General features: G+C 36.0%; 1 protein-coding gene and 1 long non-coding RNA gene across 3 annotated transcripts; both read right to left on the bottom strand.

Moving 5' to 3' along the window:
* Positions 1-1,923: 1,923 nt before the first annotated feature.
* LOC145127725 (uncharacterized) lies at positions 1,924-2,653 on the bottom strand. Its single transcript, XM_079062867.1, has 2 exons — positions 2,009-2,653; positions 1,924-1,947 (listed from the first exon to the last, which is right to left on the bottom strand). The coding sequence occupies exons 1-2, from the start codon at positions 2,651-2,653 to the stop codon at positions 1,924-1,926; spliced, it is 669 nt and encodes a 222-aa protein (XP_078918993.1).
* A 6,830-nt stretch (positions 2,654-9,483) lies between these two features.
* LOC145165072 (uncharacterized) lies at positions 9,484-10,497 on the bottom strand. 2 transcript variants are annotated; one of them, XR_013739889.1, is made up of 2 exons: positions 10,191-10,497; positions 9,484-10,064 (listed from the first exon to the last, which is right to left on the bottom strand). It is a non-coding gene; the product is annotated as an uncharacterized LOC145165072 (long non-coding RNA). The 2 variants fall into 2 exon arrangements; XR_013739888.1 differs by having other exon boundaries at positions 9,484-10,061.
* Positions 10,498-17,588: the final 7,091 nt, after the last annotated feature.

Raw genomic sequence — 17,588 nt, 5'->3', positions numbered from 1 at the left:
GTTAGTAGTAAAGAATCGATGAATACCTGAAGATCCTTGATTTGAAGATCATTGGCTAACTGTAGTCCCATGATCAGCGCCTCGTTTTCTGCTTCGTTATTGGTTGCGTTGAATTCACAACCGATTTCCTGGGGTAGGATGTCCCCCTGTGGAGATTTTAGTATGATCCCCAAGCCAGTTCCTCTTTGGTTCGATGCTCCATCTGTGAATAACGTCCATCTTCCCATGTTTTTCTCTTCTAGAAGCAGTTTGGCTTCTATTTCAACTTCAGCTCTTAGATCTCACTAAAGTCAGCCACAAAATCTGCTAATGCTTGGGACTTTATGGCGGATCTTGGTTCATACTTTTCGTCATACGTGCTTAAATCACAGACCATTTCGCCATTCTTCCTGACATTTCTGGTTTTCTCATAGCATTCTTAATTGGATAGTTAGTTCTTACAATTATAGGGTGTGTTTCAAAATAATGTCTTAACTTAATGGAAGTTGTTACCAATGCAAGTATAATTTTTTCAAGATGAGAGTACCTGGTCTCAGGATCTAGGAGACTTTTACTTACGTAGTAAATGGGATGTTGGTTCCGATCGAGATCCTTGGCTAATATTGTGCTTACCGCGTTTGAGGATACTGAGAGGTAAAGAAGGAGTGGTTCCCCATCTATTGGTTTTACCAATAGAGGTGGTGAGCTTAAATATTTTTTAAGCTCTTGGAAAGCGCCTTTATGTTCCTGGGTCCACTCGAATCTTTTGTTCTTCTTTAAGATGTCGTAGAAAGGCTTTCATCTTTCTGACTCTTGAGATGAACCTATTTAGGGCTGCCACTCTTCCTGTTAATCTCTTAATATCCTTTATCGAGGCTGGTAATTTTAGATCAAGGATGGCCATGATTTGTTCTGGGCTTGCTTCGATTCCTCTTTTGGTAACCATGTATCCCAGGAACTTACCCGATCTCATCCCAAAGTGGCACTTGGAGGGATTCAGCTTCATGTTATATTGGTCTAGGATTTCGAAGGCTTCTTCGAGATCCTTGAGGTGATCCTCAGCTTTTTTTTTGGATTTGACCACCATGTCATCGATGTAGACTTCCATCATGTCCCCTTGTTTCTCCTTGAACATCTTATTCACCAACCTTTGGTACGTTGCTCCTGCATTTTTAAGACCAAAGGGCATGGCAGTGTAACAATAGATACCTGTTGGGGTTATGAACGACGTGTCCTCTTGGTCAGAGGGTTCCATTTGGATCTGTTGGAATACTGATGATGCATCCATGAACGTTAGTAGTTCGTGGCCCGCTGTTGCGTCTATCATGGAGTCGATGTGTGGTAAAGAGAAAGGATCTGTGGGACAGACCTTGTTAAGATCCGTATAGTCTACACACACTCTCCATTTACCATTCTTCTTTTGTACCACGACCACATTAGCTAGCCATATTAGGAACTTCACAACCTTTATCATGCAAGTTTTGAGAAGTTTCTTTACTTCTTCTTGTATAACTTGGTTTCTTTTGGGTAGCAAATTTCCTTCTCTTTGGATGTATTGGCCTGAAAGATGGGGCAATGTTAAGTTTATGAGTTGTTATGTTTTTTTCAATACCTGTCATGTCCTCATGTTTCCATGCAAACGTTTTGCATCTGGGCTTGAGGAATTTTATGAGATCCTGTTCGATTTTTTCAGGCATTGAGGATCCTATGGGAACTTTGGCTTCAGGATCCTCAAGGTTCAGGGGCACTTCTTTTATGTCATGCTCTCTTGCTTCCAGTACGCCCCGTGCCCCTGACTTAATTGATATGCTTGTCGTGGTATTGTTGAGGACTTCATCGGGGTCTTGTAGCATTCCATGGATTCATTTTGGTCTCCTATGATCTTCGTTGTCCCCCATGGGGTGGGCATCTTTACGCACTGATGATATGTCGATGGAATGGTCTTCATTTCATGGATCCACGGTCTACCTAATATGACATTATAAGAAGATAATATGTCAATCACACAAAAACGTTGAACAAAATTTACTCCCTCTATGTAGATTGGTAGCTTTATCTCGCCGATGGTGTGTTTAGTCTCTCCGCTGAAGCCGATTAGTACTGAGGATCTTGCAACTATCTCAGACTCTGGGATGTTCATTCTTTTTAGTGCATCCAGGAGTATGATGTTAACTGAGGATCCTCTATCGACGAGGATCCTTCTGACGAAGTGGTTGGAAATGTATAGAGTAATCACTAGTTCGTCGTGGTGAGGATCTTGGACGTCCTGTCTATCTGCTTCACCGAAGGTGGTCTCCTTTTGGTTAGTGATCGTTGTGTTTTTCCGTGATCCATTTTCCTTCTCCGTTTTGGATACTTTGGCATGCCTTTTCGCCGTAGAGTAGGAGGTACCGCAAATGTCAGATCCTCCAGATATCATATTGATCGCCTTGGCGTCAGCCAAGGGGATCCTGGTCTTTCGAGGATCTTCTGAGGATCCTGGTCTTTTTCTTTGGCTTTTTCCTTTTTTTCTCCCTAGGATTTCATTGAGGTATCCTTTGCCCATGATAGATATGCAATCCTCCGTGACGTGACCAAACTCCTTGTGATATGCACTCCATTTGGACTTATCCTTCCAAGCAGTGGATTTTTCTCCTTTCATTGGCCATCCGGCTTTGTCTCCAAGCTCCTGCATGGCAAAGATCACACCTGAAATGTCCACAAAAAAAATAATAGTCAGTTATTTTAGGAAAATCTTCTTCCTCCCCCTCATCTTCAAGGGAATTAACCCTGTGATAGTCAGTTTTGGAGTAAGGTTTTGACTTATAGGATTTTTGGGCCGAGGAGTCAGCCTTCCTATTGGGGTGATCATAAGAGCTTGGTGGGTTGATCCTTTTTTGGATCTCTTTGTCTTCTTCGAATCTGATGAATCTCAATGCCCTGCTCCTGACTTCGTCCAATCTTCTGCATGGGGTCATTACGAGATCTTCATAGAAGGGAGAATCCTTCTTTAAGCCCATTTTAAAGGCTTCGACTGCAATTGCCATGTCGATGTTTGTGACAACCCGAAATTTCTATTCTGTACAACCATTCAATTCAATAGAAGTCAGAACAGTTTCTGCTGACTTTCAAGCTTTTTGGAATAAGTTTGAGTGTTTTAAAGTTATTACTTCGGGAGATATCAGGAGAGAGGATGCCCTAGGGTTTATTGTGCAACAATATTATTCCAAAACTCCAAGAGTTTGGATTTTACGGCCTAAACAAAGGTGTTTACGGCCGTAAACCCTAAAAGGGGGTATAAATATGACACTTAGTCATATTTTACCACTTTTCACATTTTCAAGATCCAAATCTCAATTCTCTCTCAAGTATCATCCAACATTTCTTCTTGATCTTCAACTTTGTAAGTGTTTCTAGCCCTAATAAGTTGATATATTACTTAACCTAGTGATCTAACATGATTCCATCCGTGAAATCATTCCAAAAGTGTAGATCTTCAAGTTTCACCAAGAACACCAAGAACACACACTAGTGTTCTTGGACTTTTAGCACCTTTTCAAGCTTCTACTTGTAAGTACTCTTACCCTAGTGTGTTATAGGGCTTGTTATACTTCTTAATCAACTAGAAAACACCAAGAATCAAAGGATCAAAGGTGTTTACGGTCCAAGAACACCTTGGACGTAAACCCTAACAAACGGGCCAAAGTGGCCCTAGTCCCTTACTAAGCATTGGAAACTAGCCTAGATCCTTTCCTTGATGTGCTTAGTACTTGAAAACATCAAAAGACCATAAATCATTTGGGTTTACGGCCGTAAACCCAAAGACAAATGGTCCAAGGACCGTAAACTCCCTAAAGGAGTGAAACGGTGCCCTAATCTCTTCCTAAGGCTTATACATGAAGTAGGAATGCTTCTTAGGACTTGTAAAGCTTCAAAACTCAACATGGTAAAAGTACCATGAGTTTACGGCCGTAAACGCATGGGTTTACGACCGTAAACTCAATGAGTTATGGTCACAAAACCGTAAACTCCAATAAAGGGTCCCCTTGAACCCTAAACCCAATAGCAATGTCCTACAACACTTAGATGCAATCCTTAGGACTTATAGCACTTAAATAAGGTGTTTTACATGTCCTAGGAGGTCTTAACTTTGTTAATCAGTTGTTTAAAGACTAATTGGATACATATATGTGATATTATATGTTAACTAGGATCATTGTGTGTGTACAAGTCTTCACTTGACACCTAGCATCCTATACATTCCGTTCATCCAAACCACTCACTACAGGTGAGTTCATACCCCTTAATTAACCTTTTAAATGTTTTTAAATGCTTTTATGGGGGGATACAAGTTGAACTATTATAGTTATTATATCAATCACATGTGATTAATAACTACCAAGCAAGTGGATTTCTTACTTTTCAAACTATGTTATCAAACTGTTTTACTTCAAAATATTTTACAAACTCTTTTACATATCAAATACTTTTATTAAACTCTTTTAACTTATATTTTGTGTATCTATATGGATATAATTATATAAGTAGGATTGAAAGGACTTAGGACTGATAGCTCACCTTACTTCCTGTTCCTTGTTTGGTTGTGGACTTAGGGTATTCGGGTTATTTGTCCGAAGGTCGTTTGAATCCTAGTTATATATCATGTATATGTGTATAGATATAAAAGGTTACTTCTTTCATTTAGTTCAATGTCTTTGGGTAGCAAAGGTATACAAACATGTTCATATACACAAACAACATTACTAGTAAACTATAATAGGTATAGTTTAGGAAGATACTATTACTAGAACAATGAAACATACAATGAGTCAGTTCATTCATGAGAAACAAACATAACACATAGTGATGAGAAACAAACATAATACATAGTGATGAGAAACAAACATAATACATAGTGATGAGAAACAAACATAACACATAGTGATGAGAAACAAACATAATACACAGTGATGAGAAACAAAACATACAGGCTAGACAGAGAAAGAACACACAATACAACTAGCACATACATATACATATACATATACATTACTTACAGTTATGTGAGCCACTTAACGGGGGCATGGCACTACCTGTCATGACCCGTTTTGTATCCAGAATCTCCTTAAATGGGGAGCGTATGAGTTTGTGTATAGATCTATACTGGATTGACTATCCTACACCTTGCTGCTCGCTACAGTGGGACTTGCAAGTCTACGGGTGCCAAACGTCATTTCTTACGACGTCTTACATCGTCGTTTTACTAGAGTCGGTAGCAGGATACAGGCCGATCACACGGTACTTTAAATAAAAATTGGTTTAAAGCAGTTAGTACAGCAGTAGTTACTTAATACAACAGTACAGTACCATTTCATTTTCCCTTTACATTTACTTTGTGATATTCATACAATAAACAATAATGTAAAAACTATATTTTTGGTTAATGATAGTCAGATTTGGGAAAATACATACTCTTACAAGAGACACACACAGACACTAGATGCCTTGGTAGAAGGCTACTTTTAGTAGGAAACATAGGGTTTTCTATGAGAGTTCAAACAATTACAAACTTTTACAAAACTTATACATTACAGACTTACAAACACTTTCATACAAATACAAGACACTAATATACTTATGATCTCACCAGCTTTAAAGCTGATAAACTCTTTCAAAATAACTTGTATTCTCAGGTCGCCAGTAGACAGGTACCGGAGTCAGGTTTTTGAGAAGAAGGAGCTCGTTCAAGACTCATATTTTATTTTGATGTATATTTTTGGTGTCTATAAAACTTGACAGAACACACCTGTATTAAATTATATTATTAATGCAATGGATGATGTTGTTGCTTGTTTACTACTTTGCATTGTTGTGATACTGTACATGACGTCCTCCACCTCCGAACGTTTCCGTCGTTCCGGTTTTGGGGTGTGACAATGTTGGGGATGCTCAAAGCTTCCCTGCCAAACCTGTTCACAAAATTCTTGAGGGATTCCTTAGGATCCTGAACCACTCGATAGAGATCACTAGTGATCTTTTCAAATGTTCTGCTGCAAGTAAACTGATTATTAAATAAATTAATCAAATGAGCAAATGATGTGATCAATAAGGAGGAACCTTAAGGAGCCATTTTAGAGCGGGTCCTATAAGGGTGGAATCAAATACCTTGCACAGGCAGGCTTCCTTCAAGTGAGTAGGGATGGGAATAATCTCCATCCTCTCCCTATACTGTGCCACGTGTTCCTAAGGATCTATAGTTTCGTCTTAAGGCTTCATGTTGGCGGTCTGGAAGCGTTTTGGAACTTCGGTATCAGTTATCATTGAAATGAATCTGGAGATCCTATGACTTGTGGGGGATACTTTTGGTACCGGTTGAACTACTTCGTGTACACTTGAGATTATTTGTGTTAGTTGTTGTAGCTCCTTAGTCATGATCAGGCTTAAACCTGTATCAAGATCCATCGAGCTAGTTTTAAAATTATTATTATTGATAGAGTTACCATGATCCCTGTTATTGGGAGTAATAAAGTTTTCGTTAGGATCCTGAATCTCGCGACAGATCGTTGAGGATCCTAGGTTGCCAAAGTTCAGGATCTTGGACTAGAAGACCGAGGGTGCTGCCTCCTAAGGCTTGTGGATTTTCGTCGTCATTCTCTCCACTTCCTTGAGAATCGTCCTGTTATCCTCCTGCTGTTGGGCAACCGGTCACTCCAGTCTCTACATCATAGCAAATATTTCGATGTTAGAAATCAACACATGAGGATTCTGGAGTAACCGGAGAGGTGTTCTTCTTCGTAGTTTCAAATACTTTTTTGGGAACTCCAGCTAGTGGTGGTGGAAGATTTGTAGAGGAAATGGGATGAATCGAGGAGGAGGAGAGAGTCGATTGAGTAGACATGATTTTCTGAGGGGTTTTGAACACCAAGGCCCCACGGTGGGTGCCAAATCGTTTTGGTTAAAAATCGACTAATTAAAAATTAACCAAAGTGTATGAGAGGCTGTGGTGTTGTTGATGAATCAATTAATGAAACTAGAACAAGATTAAACGAGTGGTTTACAAAGAAAGCCCTTGATCCTTGTTAGGATCTCCGACATAAAACCTTGGGAGGTGATAATGATCACCTGCCTTTATGATTTTATTAATTGAAAATGTATGATTACGGAGAAAATAAAAAGAGTATGAGTACATGTGATAGTATTCTGCCAAGTCTCGTGTGTAGTGTGATGATTACAAGTGTTTTATATAGTCAAAACCTAATAACTAGAACTCCGAAAATTTCGGGATCCTCCGAGATTACTTATAGTCGTTTGTTTGACTTGGTCCTCCGGGTGTTTTGCATAGTTGTGACGACTATACGTTGAGAATATGACTTTGATTGGTTATTTCTGCACACGTGAGAAAGACAAAAGAACATATATCTGTTATAAATAATAAAAAATATTAGTCAAGATCCTGGAGTATATTCGGGATCCTGAGGTTTGAGGATCTTGAGCCTTTTACGATCCTTAGATTTTAGGATCTCAAAGTAGTTCTGAGATCTTATCCCTAACAAGTATAGGAGTATAAATGTTGCAGTAAGTCTAGTTGTGTGTAGTGTGCATAGTAGATATTTATAGTCTAGTCCAGGTAACTAAAAGTATGATATTTTCGGGATCCTCTTGAATAAGTATAAGCATTCTGGTTTTACTTGGTATTCCTGGGTCTCAGGCCCTACTGAAATGTTTCTTCATTGAGAAAGAGTCCTATGTTGACCATTTATGATCATGTGACAAATAAACAATAAATATAGCCGTTAAATTTTGCTAAGAGATAATAAAAATAATAATCAAGATCCTAGCATATGTATAGGCATCCTCAGATATCTTTGAGATTCGGGATCCTGGATAGAATTTACGATCTTGGCCCTAACAATATACATCTGCATATGAAATGTAAATGTATACATATGTATATTATTCATATATAAATGTATACAAATGTATATGATGCATATACCTATGTATACATTTAGTGGGAAAGAAGAATAAATGGAAACAGAAGGAGAATTTTCATAATAAGGGGCAGGAGTATAATGGGAAAAAACTGCCAAAGTTCTAGAAAAAAGTGGAATTAAAGGAAACATGGGAGATACTTTTAAGTAGAACGTGAATGGAAGGAATAAGGTAAGTGGGTTCAACTTTGAACAGGGGCGATCAAGTTCTACTCGGTTCAAATCGAAAAAAAATGAAGGGAAGAAACAAAGGGCTACTAAATTCAGTTTTTTAGGTAAAGGCTCAGGGGCATATGTGAAAAAAGGGGAAAAGAATGGAAATTCTAAGGGTGCAGGGTGTTTATTCCAATGGAACATAAGGTTAAGGCATTCAAGGAAGCAACTCTAGGACTTGTATGTTTAGCTAGACAAGAGATCTTTATAAAAAAATTCAAATAGTACAATAATAATAAATAAATACTAAGAAAAGAAAAAAAAAACATAAGTTAAAATTTTCAAAGGATACAACAACAAGTGTTTCATGGCGTAAATATTTCTCAGACACATTAACTGTAGCAGAAAGAAAAGATTGGGCAGTTCTGAAAAAAAACACAAATCTCAAATAACTAATGTATAACTGAAATAAAAGGTGGAAGAAAAATGTCAACATAAATGACAAAAATGATCTTGATATATCAGTTTCATTAAGCTCATTTCCCCCTTTGGTATCAAACGACATGACTGCTTGTATACCACCTTCTATTGAGGGCTTAACTCTATCATATATAACTACTGAATCGTCAAGTGTAGCCACCAATTGTTAATAATCAACACTCAAAATAGCCAAATCCCAACAAATTTCATATGAAAACTAAACCGACAAAACACCAACCCAAAATCACCAAGATTAAACAATAACAACAAATATGAGGTCGTTACTTTTGTTTATTAACAAATATCAATCAACTACCTATAGATGCAAAGATATTATAATTGAAAGAATGATGCGTTACTCCTATCTCTGTAAAAAAATATGAAAACAGTTAAAAAAAACCTATGGATTAAAAAAATGCATATAAACATCAGACGCAAATTAAGTTCAATCTTTTCCTTTTAAACGCAAGTTCATTAGAATACAAATTGCGATTCTCAATCAGTTGCTCCTATTACAAGATGCGTCGTTCCTCTATCTATAAATCAATATTTGTCAATCAAGTAAAATCGATCTTTTCAAAAAGATGAAAACTAATTAATTTAACGATTTCCAACTGAATCGATTGTTGCTCTAAACCTGTAATATTCGTTTCAGTTGAATCGATCGTTGTTCCAAAGTTTGTAATCGTGAGTAGAATGATCTGATGAATCAGGTCGTTGTTAGTAAGTTCACTAGTTTTCTCTCATTATTTGAGTTCGCTCTGGCACTTGTTTATATATATATATATATATATATATATATATATATATATATATAGACTAATGTTCATATGAGAACATTTTTTAAATCGAGAACAATTGAAAACAATTTTCAACCACTCATTTATTTTAATTAGAATCATATAACAATAATTATATAAATTAAAAAACAATTAAAAGACACGTTACATTAATACCCACCCATCCCACCTAATATATATATATATATATATATATATATATATTATTTTTCTCTACACCTAACCACCACAGAAACGACCGCACTATAGTCGGAACCACAACAATGCTGCCTCCGATCTTCGTCAGAATACGATCAGAACACTGCTGGAATGATCGAAACACCACCAGAATGACCGAAAAACCGCCAGAACGATCGAAAAGATGTTGAAACACCGCCGGAACGACCGGAACACCGCCAGAACGACCGGAAAACTGCCGAAACACCGCCGAAATGACCGGAACACCGCCAAAACGAACGGAAAGCTGCTGAAACACCCCCGAAACGACCGGAACACCGCATCTTCACTTATCGTCATATTCCTCTGCCTCCCTCTGTTTTAGAGGAGAATAAAAGAAATGAGGGAGCAAATCACGGACTCCACCATCGGTGGCAGTTCGCTGCCTCCCATCTCACTACAGGGTATGAGCCTAGAGGTGGCCACCAGTCGATTTCCGTGACAGAGTGGTTAAGAGTAGGATCTACTAAACAACAAAAAATGTAAGAGAAAGCACATGAGATCTGGGCTCTTTGAAGGTAAGAGACTTTGAATGATTGAACTAAGAAAGAAGATTTGACTCATATAATGGCGGCGTTTAGTTAATCGATACCATTATGTTGGTGCTGCAACATGGATTTCAGTCTCCATCTTAAACAGATAAGAAATATTCGCCGGAGGAGGCGGTTTTCAGAGATGAAGTTGTCGGAAAAGAAATCAACTGATAAAATGGAATTCATATGTCTGCTTTTGCGTGTGAATTGAAATAAGGTTAAACTCTCCATTTTGACTTTTCAAATATTGCAGTTAGGTTAACTTTCTATTGCGATAACTAATGGACGTTTTTGGGCTAATGCTACTACTCAAAATAACCGTTACGTTGATAGCATATGGCAATTTAGTGGCTAATTTTTTTTTAAAAAAAGTTTACTTTATAATAACAATTATCTATATAATAAAATCCAAGATAGTCGTGGATATATATATATATATATATATATATATATATATATATATATATATATATATATATATATATATATATATATCCAAATGAGGCGCACAATGAAAAAATATTTGATACACCTGATATCTAATATTTGGATGATGTTAAATCATTTTTCTGAATCCATTAATAAATTTAATTGTTGGAATTATTTAAATATTAAGAGATAAATAAGACAAATAAAGTTGTATAGATTAGATAGTTTATTAGTTCGTGAGAATATATTTTATTGTCACACCCCCGGATCAAGGATGGCGGAAACGTCTAGAGGTGGAGGACTTCATGTATAATATCATAACAACGAGTATAATAGTGATCAAAGCAAATACAACCATCATAAATATAATCGAAAAAGTTGCATGGTTTCGTGAGTTACATGTTTCAAAATCAATTATATTATAATAATAAAAGAGATTGTCTGACGCCGTAGCGTTCCATCCTCAAAAGATGGTAGTTACCTGTTTTTTGTGATTACCTGAGAATACAAGAAATTTTGAAAGAGTGTCAACGATTAAGTTGGTGAGTGCATAAGCTTTTCTATGTAGAGTTGAAAACCTTTCTTTGTAAATGTAGTGTATGTTCCAAAAAAATCCAATATTTTCCTTATAAAATGAGTTGTAGTCTTAATACTCAAAGACCGATATGTACAAGTATTTTCCATATTTATAATAGTGTATGCAGTTTTAAATAAATAAAACCCTTTTTGAATGTAGAAATTACCGTAAACTATATGTGTCGTTATTTCCCTATGTGAGTTATTATAATCATACTATTGACATAGCAACCTGTTACGACGTTCTTCGGGCGTCGGAATGTTATGACATTTGTCACCCCAGACCTGCCGGTCTAGCTGTTGCAAGCAGCTTAGGTGTGGGTTGTCAATCCCAATATAGATCTATATACAAGTATCACGCTCTCCCTATAAGAGACTCTGATTATAAATACATGATTTTTAACCAGTACTCTAAGAGTACAATGAAGTAGTGCCTCACAACCTGATTTAACAATTTTACGTGTAGAGTGAATGAAAACCCTTTTTGTAGTGTAAATGTAACCTTCCTTTGTATGTTCATAGTGTTAATGTACCATAAACTATACCTATTATAGTTTATCATATAAGTTTGTAGTGAATGAAAATCCTCATGATAAATGACTATTTCGGTTTCATGAAAGTAAACTAACATGAAATACAATCAAGATATGGCTATTTATTGTTATACACTTTGCTCAACATGTTACAAAGTGTTAATCAACTTATAAACTATTTTACTAGTTTTAAATATTCTGTCACAGTTCTTTGAAAATTCATAGAAAATTCACTGTAAGTCGAAAACTGAATCCGTAAACTCCAAGAATTTAGAAATTGTGTCTAGTTTGTTCATAATTTTTTTTATGATTTTTAGTGGTCTCTAACCAGTGTGAAAATGTCCATCTTCACAGACTGGTCCGAAATCATTTCTAAAATGATAGGCAGTTTTGTAAAAATCACCACAAATTGTACAAAAAATCGTATGAACGTGTGCAAGTAGTCATTTGAAAGGTATAAACATGAACTATTTTCATATCAAACGGTTTTAAAAAATATTATGTTTAAGATGGTCAAAACAGTTCATGAATGGACCATAACTTTTCTGTTGAAAGCTGTTGGATAAGTTAGAATAGGTTTTGGTGTTGTAACTTGTATTCTCCCCCTCAAAACTTGAAGAAAACATGAAAAGAATGGGGTATGAAGTCACCTTGAGTGATTTCCTGGGGTGGAAGGTTGAGGAAAAGAAGTTTCAAGTCAAACACTTGAAAGATGCTTGAAGGTTTGAAGATCCTAAGAACAAATATGTCGATATTTGTGTAAATAATCCATGATTTGTATGAAGAAATGTAGAGTATTTAGAAGCTGAATGAAGGAACTTACCAAGATTGGAGGAAAACTCAAGAGCACTTCTTGCCAAGAAAATTGTGATACAACTCTTCAAGTTTGGCATAAAGTAGGAGTTTAGAGGGTTCATGTCATGGGAAATGCAAGTTTGAGGAAGTGCTCGGCGCCAAAAACTTCTAAAATTGTAGAAAGATCTGGAATGGTTAAAAATCTGGAGTGAGGTTTGGATTTGTAAGGGTTCCGAGGTGGTCAACGAGTTTCCGGAGCCAAATCAATAGTTTCCGGAGTGGTTGGTGCTTCCAAGAGGGTTCGGTTCCGGAGTGCCTTCTTCCGAGATGCGAAGGAGTCCGATGTGAGATGATTCGGTGGCTGGTCCTTCCGGCGCGATGCGAGACCTTCCGAAGCATGCGAGGTTCCGAAGTAAATCCGAAGGCTCCGAAACGAGATTGTCTGGACGAGAGGGTATTCCGAAATCAATCAGAAGGTCCGAAGCAAAAGGTGTCTAGAGTGTAGTGACATAAGAACATGGTTTGGCATGCGGAATTAAAGTTTGCACAATGAACATGGTGATTTGGGTGTTCAAGAGATGTATTGATTGTATATTGTGTTACACAAAAAGTATCTAGATCTAGACTACATAAATAACACACACTTACACACTCACTTTTACATCTCTCAAGCACACCTCTACAAGTGGTATGAACCCACTATTTATAGAGGTGTTTACATGTCTCTCTCTCACTCTCTATCTCTCATGGGTCAAAAGGCTAATGCACCACATGCAAGTGGGTTATACAAAAGTCAAACAATTACAAAGTCAATCATGAATAACTTTGTACCCCAACATTCTCCCCCTCAAAGTTAAGAATGAATTACCCACTTCAAATCTTGCAAAATCGAGCAACTACGTGACCCGAGCCTCAAGCGTGACACATGTCGAAACGAACTTCAATCTTCAATTCTTCCATGATTCTTCAATTTGGGCTCTAGGATGTGAAACCATACAAACCGAGCAGCAACGAATGATTAACTCCAAATAATCACCCAAAAGTTGCGCATAAAAACACATCCCAAAAATCTTCAATAAAACCAAACCCATTTCGAAAATAAATCATTTCCGAACTTCCAATTGCATCATTTCGTAAGCTTCAAAACTTCAAGATCACTTCGGTCTTCAAATCCGCGTAATATGAAAAATTCAAGTTCGAATTTCCATATAAAACTTCTCCCCCTTTTTATAATCGAAATTTGATTATAAAACTCCCAAGGAAAAAGAACGTGCTCTATTCGGAATTTTTCGTGTCAAAACTCCCCCTTAACATGTGGCATAAACTTTGTGCTTTAATCCGGAAAACCCAGAAAATATTCAATTTTTAGCTTCGTTCACGGATCGCCTTTGACAAAATTTCTCAAAAATAGGTAGAAATTGTCAATTTCAAAATTCTGCAGTGACTCGGTGCGCCCAAAACAGTAAAATATGCAAAACTCTCCCCCTTTTTCAAATCTGGGTAAAAAGCCTCAATTTGCACAAACTGCAAGGGCCTGAAATGCACTTTCTTCAATTTTCAACAAAAACAGTCATTTTTCGAATTTGGGTGCAAACTGCCAAAAATTCGAAACCTTAGGGACCATTTTCGAAAATTCTGCCCTTTGTGCTCAAATCATACGAAAGAATCCCCAAAATATACGAAGCTCCAAAAAATTTTCGAATTTGGGTGAAAAGTGTAAAACATTCGAAACTTGCTTTAATTTTCGAAGTGTCAAAAATTCGAAGGTTCAGGGGTCAAATTTGAAACTTTGCCATTTCATACGAAGCTTAATCATTTAAACGAAGGGTTTTGAAAAGGTGCCAAACAATCAAAATTTCAGGGGCCATTTTCTTAACATTTGCACTCTTATTCAAAACACACGAAATTTCAACCCTTCGTATGAAATCTTGTCCACCCTTCGTATTCATCTTCTCCAATCAAACGAAAAAATTCACAGCATACGAAGCATACGAAGCCTTACCTAGTGAACAGTAACCCTTCGTTATTCCATATCTTCCCAAATCATTGACTACACTGGAAATCTTCGTTAACAAATTCTTTTGCAAAAAGTCGATATCAATGACTCCAAATTTCAATTCTTCGAACATCGATCCTTCGCACATGAGACCCGTCACACCATTATCTGTTCGTTCCATTTGAAATCGACACAATACATCAAAATCGATTTTGATTTGAACATAACCGAATCCAATTTTAACTTCGACTCCAGGCAACATCCCAATACATCATTCAAAGATTTCAACTTATCAAAAACTCCAATTCGTTTCCAGTTCGTTTCCAATCAACCAACAAAACTCAAAAACCATTCGATTCAAAAACTCAAGCTTTTTCGTTTCCACATAGGCAAGAACATGAGTTTTGACAACTGTTGAGCACTTCAATCAATTCAACTATCGAACCTATTTAAATCCAAACTTTCTTCATATACAGAAATCATCGACATTGAATCAACCATTAACAAACCCTTTCAATAACAATTCCAATCCGTGACCAATCCTTCGCTAATTGATCACAGTTCTTCGCTTTTACTGTTCAAAATCGATTTATTATTTTCAAAATCAATAGAGTCTCTGACTTCGAAATCAGATCATCATTCAATATCGATTTCAATATCCAATCTCCAAATCCAGTTCAACTTTCAATTTCGTGTTCAATTGATCAAGAACATGAATGTTGACTTTAAGATTGACTTTTCAATAGAATCAATTATCGACATTTTGATCATAATCGACTTTATGTTGGTACAAACCAAATAAAATCGATTCACAAAACACATTCTACAAGCAAGGATTGCTAAGAAAGACAAGATAAAATCACGTTTGTATGAACATTCAAGAACAATTGAAAGAACAAGCTCTTTAAGCGTGTTTGGAAGAACGAATAAAAAGGTTCGTATCAGATTTCAACTCAACGATTTTTGGGCTTCAACAACACACTATCGGATCTTTAAAAAAAATCAACTGGACTTTTAACTCAAATATGATGAATGAATTTGAACATTTATTTTGGGCTCATAGTTGGAGATGAACATTGTCGAATAACAAAAATTGGGCTTTTGAAACAGATTTTGATTAAATTTAGGCTCGATCTAAACAAATGAAAATTCTGTGCTCTAGATCATTGTGAACAGTAGATTTCGAGATTTGGAAAGAAAATGAGTTTTAGTCTAAATCAAGAGAATGATTGAATCACAAAGAATTTTGGCTTGATCTAAAAAAAATTAATTGGATCAAACAAAGAGAATTGAAACAAATTAGATCCAATGAATCAAAACGATCAAAAATCAAGAACGTAATGCACGAATTCAATGAAATTAAGAGAGATCATAGAGAGAGACTCACCAAAACTGTTCAAATTGCGACAAAAGTTTGCCAAACCGAGAATCGTTCTTCAAAAATCACCTTGATCTTGAAGACCCGCTCTGATACCAATTGTAGTGACATAAGAACATGGTTTGGCATGTGGAATTAAAGTTTGCACAATGAACATGGTGATTTGGGTGTTCAAGAGATGTATTGATTGTATATGGTGTTACACAAAAAGGATCTAGATCTAGACTACATAAATAACACACACTTACACACTCACTTTTACATCTCTCAAGCACACCACTACAAGTGGTATGAACCCACTATTTATAGAGGTGTTTACATGTCTCTCTCTCACTCTCTATCTCTCATGGGTCAAAAGGCTAATGCACCACATGCAAGTGGATTTTACAAAAGTCAAACAATTACAAAGTCAATCATGAATAACTTTGTACCCCAACATAGAGCGAATTTGTACGGTTCTTGAGAAGGTATTCCGGATCAAGAGAGTTCCGGACCAAGAGGGTCCTTTTGGGTTTTCTCCTTTGCTTTTGAGCTGTTTTCAACAAAGGAAGGGGATTGGGATAGTTCGGATGTTTATAAAAGTTGAGAGAGATCTGAGAGAGATTTGGGAGAGATTTGGGAGAGATTTAAGATACAAAGAGACATTTGAGAGATATTTGAGATAGAGAGAGATATTTGGGAGAGATTTGAGATAGAGAGAGATATTTGGGAGAGATTTGAGATACAAATAGATATTTGGGAGAGATTTGAGATAAAGTGGGAGAGACTGAGAGAGACTTTGTTTGTGACCTTGGTTAGTGTTTGGCCCCGTAATGCAAGGTTTGTAAACCCCATTATGCCTGAGTGTCTTAAGCCCCCGAAGGGTACATAATAGTGCTTTATAGAGTTGTTACATCACTCACCCTGGTTAGAGTTTAGAATTTCTGAACACATGAAACTTCCGAGTGATACATTGTATTAATATGGAGAGTTGTACATTAGTAAATATGGAATAAACCCTATCATACAAGAACTAATTGAGTTTATCGGTTTGACTTGTTAACTTTGACTTGACCAGAAATTGACGGTTGTCACATTTATCAATATAAAACAACGTTTTTGAAACACTCTATATTTATAAAAGATATATCATATAAATATAAATTTTTTAAAGACATATAACCAATTGTGATTAAAATACACGTGAACAAGTATTGAAAAGAGAAAACAAAATTTTTTTTATCAATATAAATCACATGTGATTAAATAAACATAGTCATGTGTAATTAAATACACGAGAACATATACAAAATACAAATCGCGAAAAAAAAATGTTGTCATATGTTATTAATTACATGAAAAAATTATTGAACCGAGAATGCGAAAACAAATCTTTTCCAAATAAATCATATGTAATTAGATACATATAATCACATGTGATTATATGTATCAAATCACATATGATTTAAGTGGACACAATTTATTTTCGCGTTTTCGTTTCAATAATTTTCTTTGTCCACTTTAATAATATGTGATTAAATACATTTAATCATATGTGATTATTTGTATTTAATCACATGATTTATATGAAAAAAACGAAAACATTAAAATCACATGTGATTAAATACATATAATCACATTTGGGTTTAATCATATTTGACTATATGTCTTTAATCATATACGATTTATTTGGAAAATATTTGTTTTCACGTTTTTCATTCAATAGTCATTCTCGTGTATATAATCACATGTGATTATATGTATCTAATCA

This window comes from Lactuca virosa, chromosome 1 (assembly GCF_052849685.1).
Source record: "Lactuca virosa cultivar CGN04683 chromosome 1, Lactuca_virosa_CGN04683_v6, whole genome shotgun sequence".
NCBI classification, from domain to species: Eukaryota; Viridiplantae; Streptophyta; class Magnoliopsida; order Asterales; family Asteraceae; genus Lactuca; species Lactuca virosa.
This window is presented reverse-complemented; position numbering and strand designations above follow the sequence as displayed.

Excerpts from the sequence above, each read along its gene's own strand:
- LOC145127725 (XM_079062867.1), bottom strand. The coding sequence starts at position 2,653 with ATGCAGGAGCTTGGAGACAAAGCCGGATGGCCAATGAAAGGAGAAAAA. Across the intron at positions 1,948-2,008 it reads TACCAATCTACATAGAGGGA|GTAGACCGTGGATCCATGAA; the intron begins GTAAATTTTGTT and ends ATGTCATATTAG.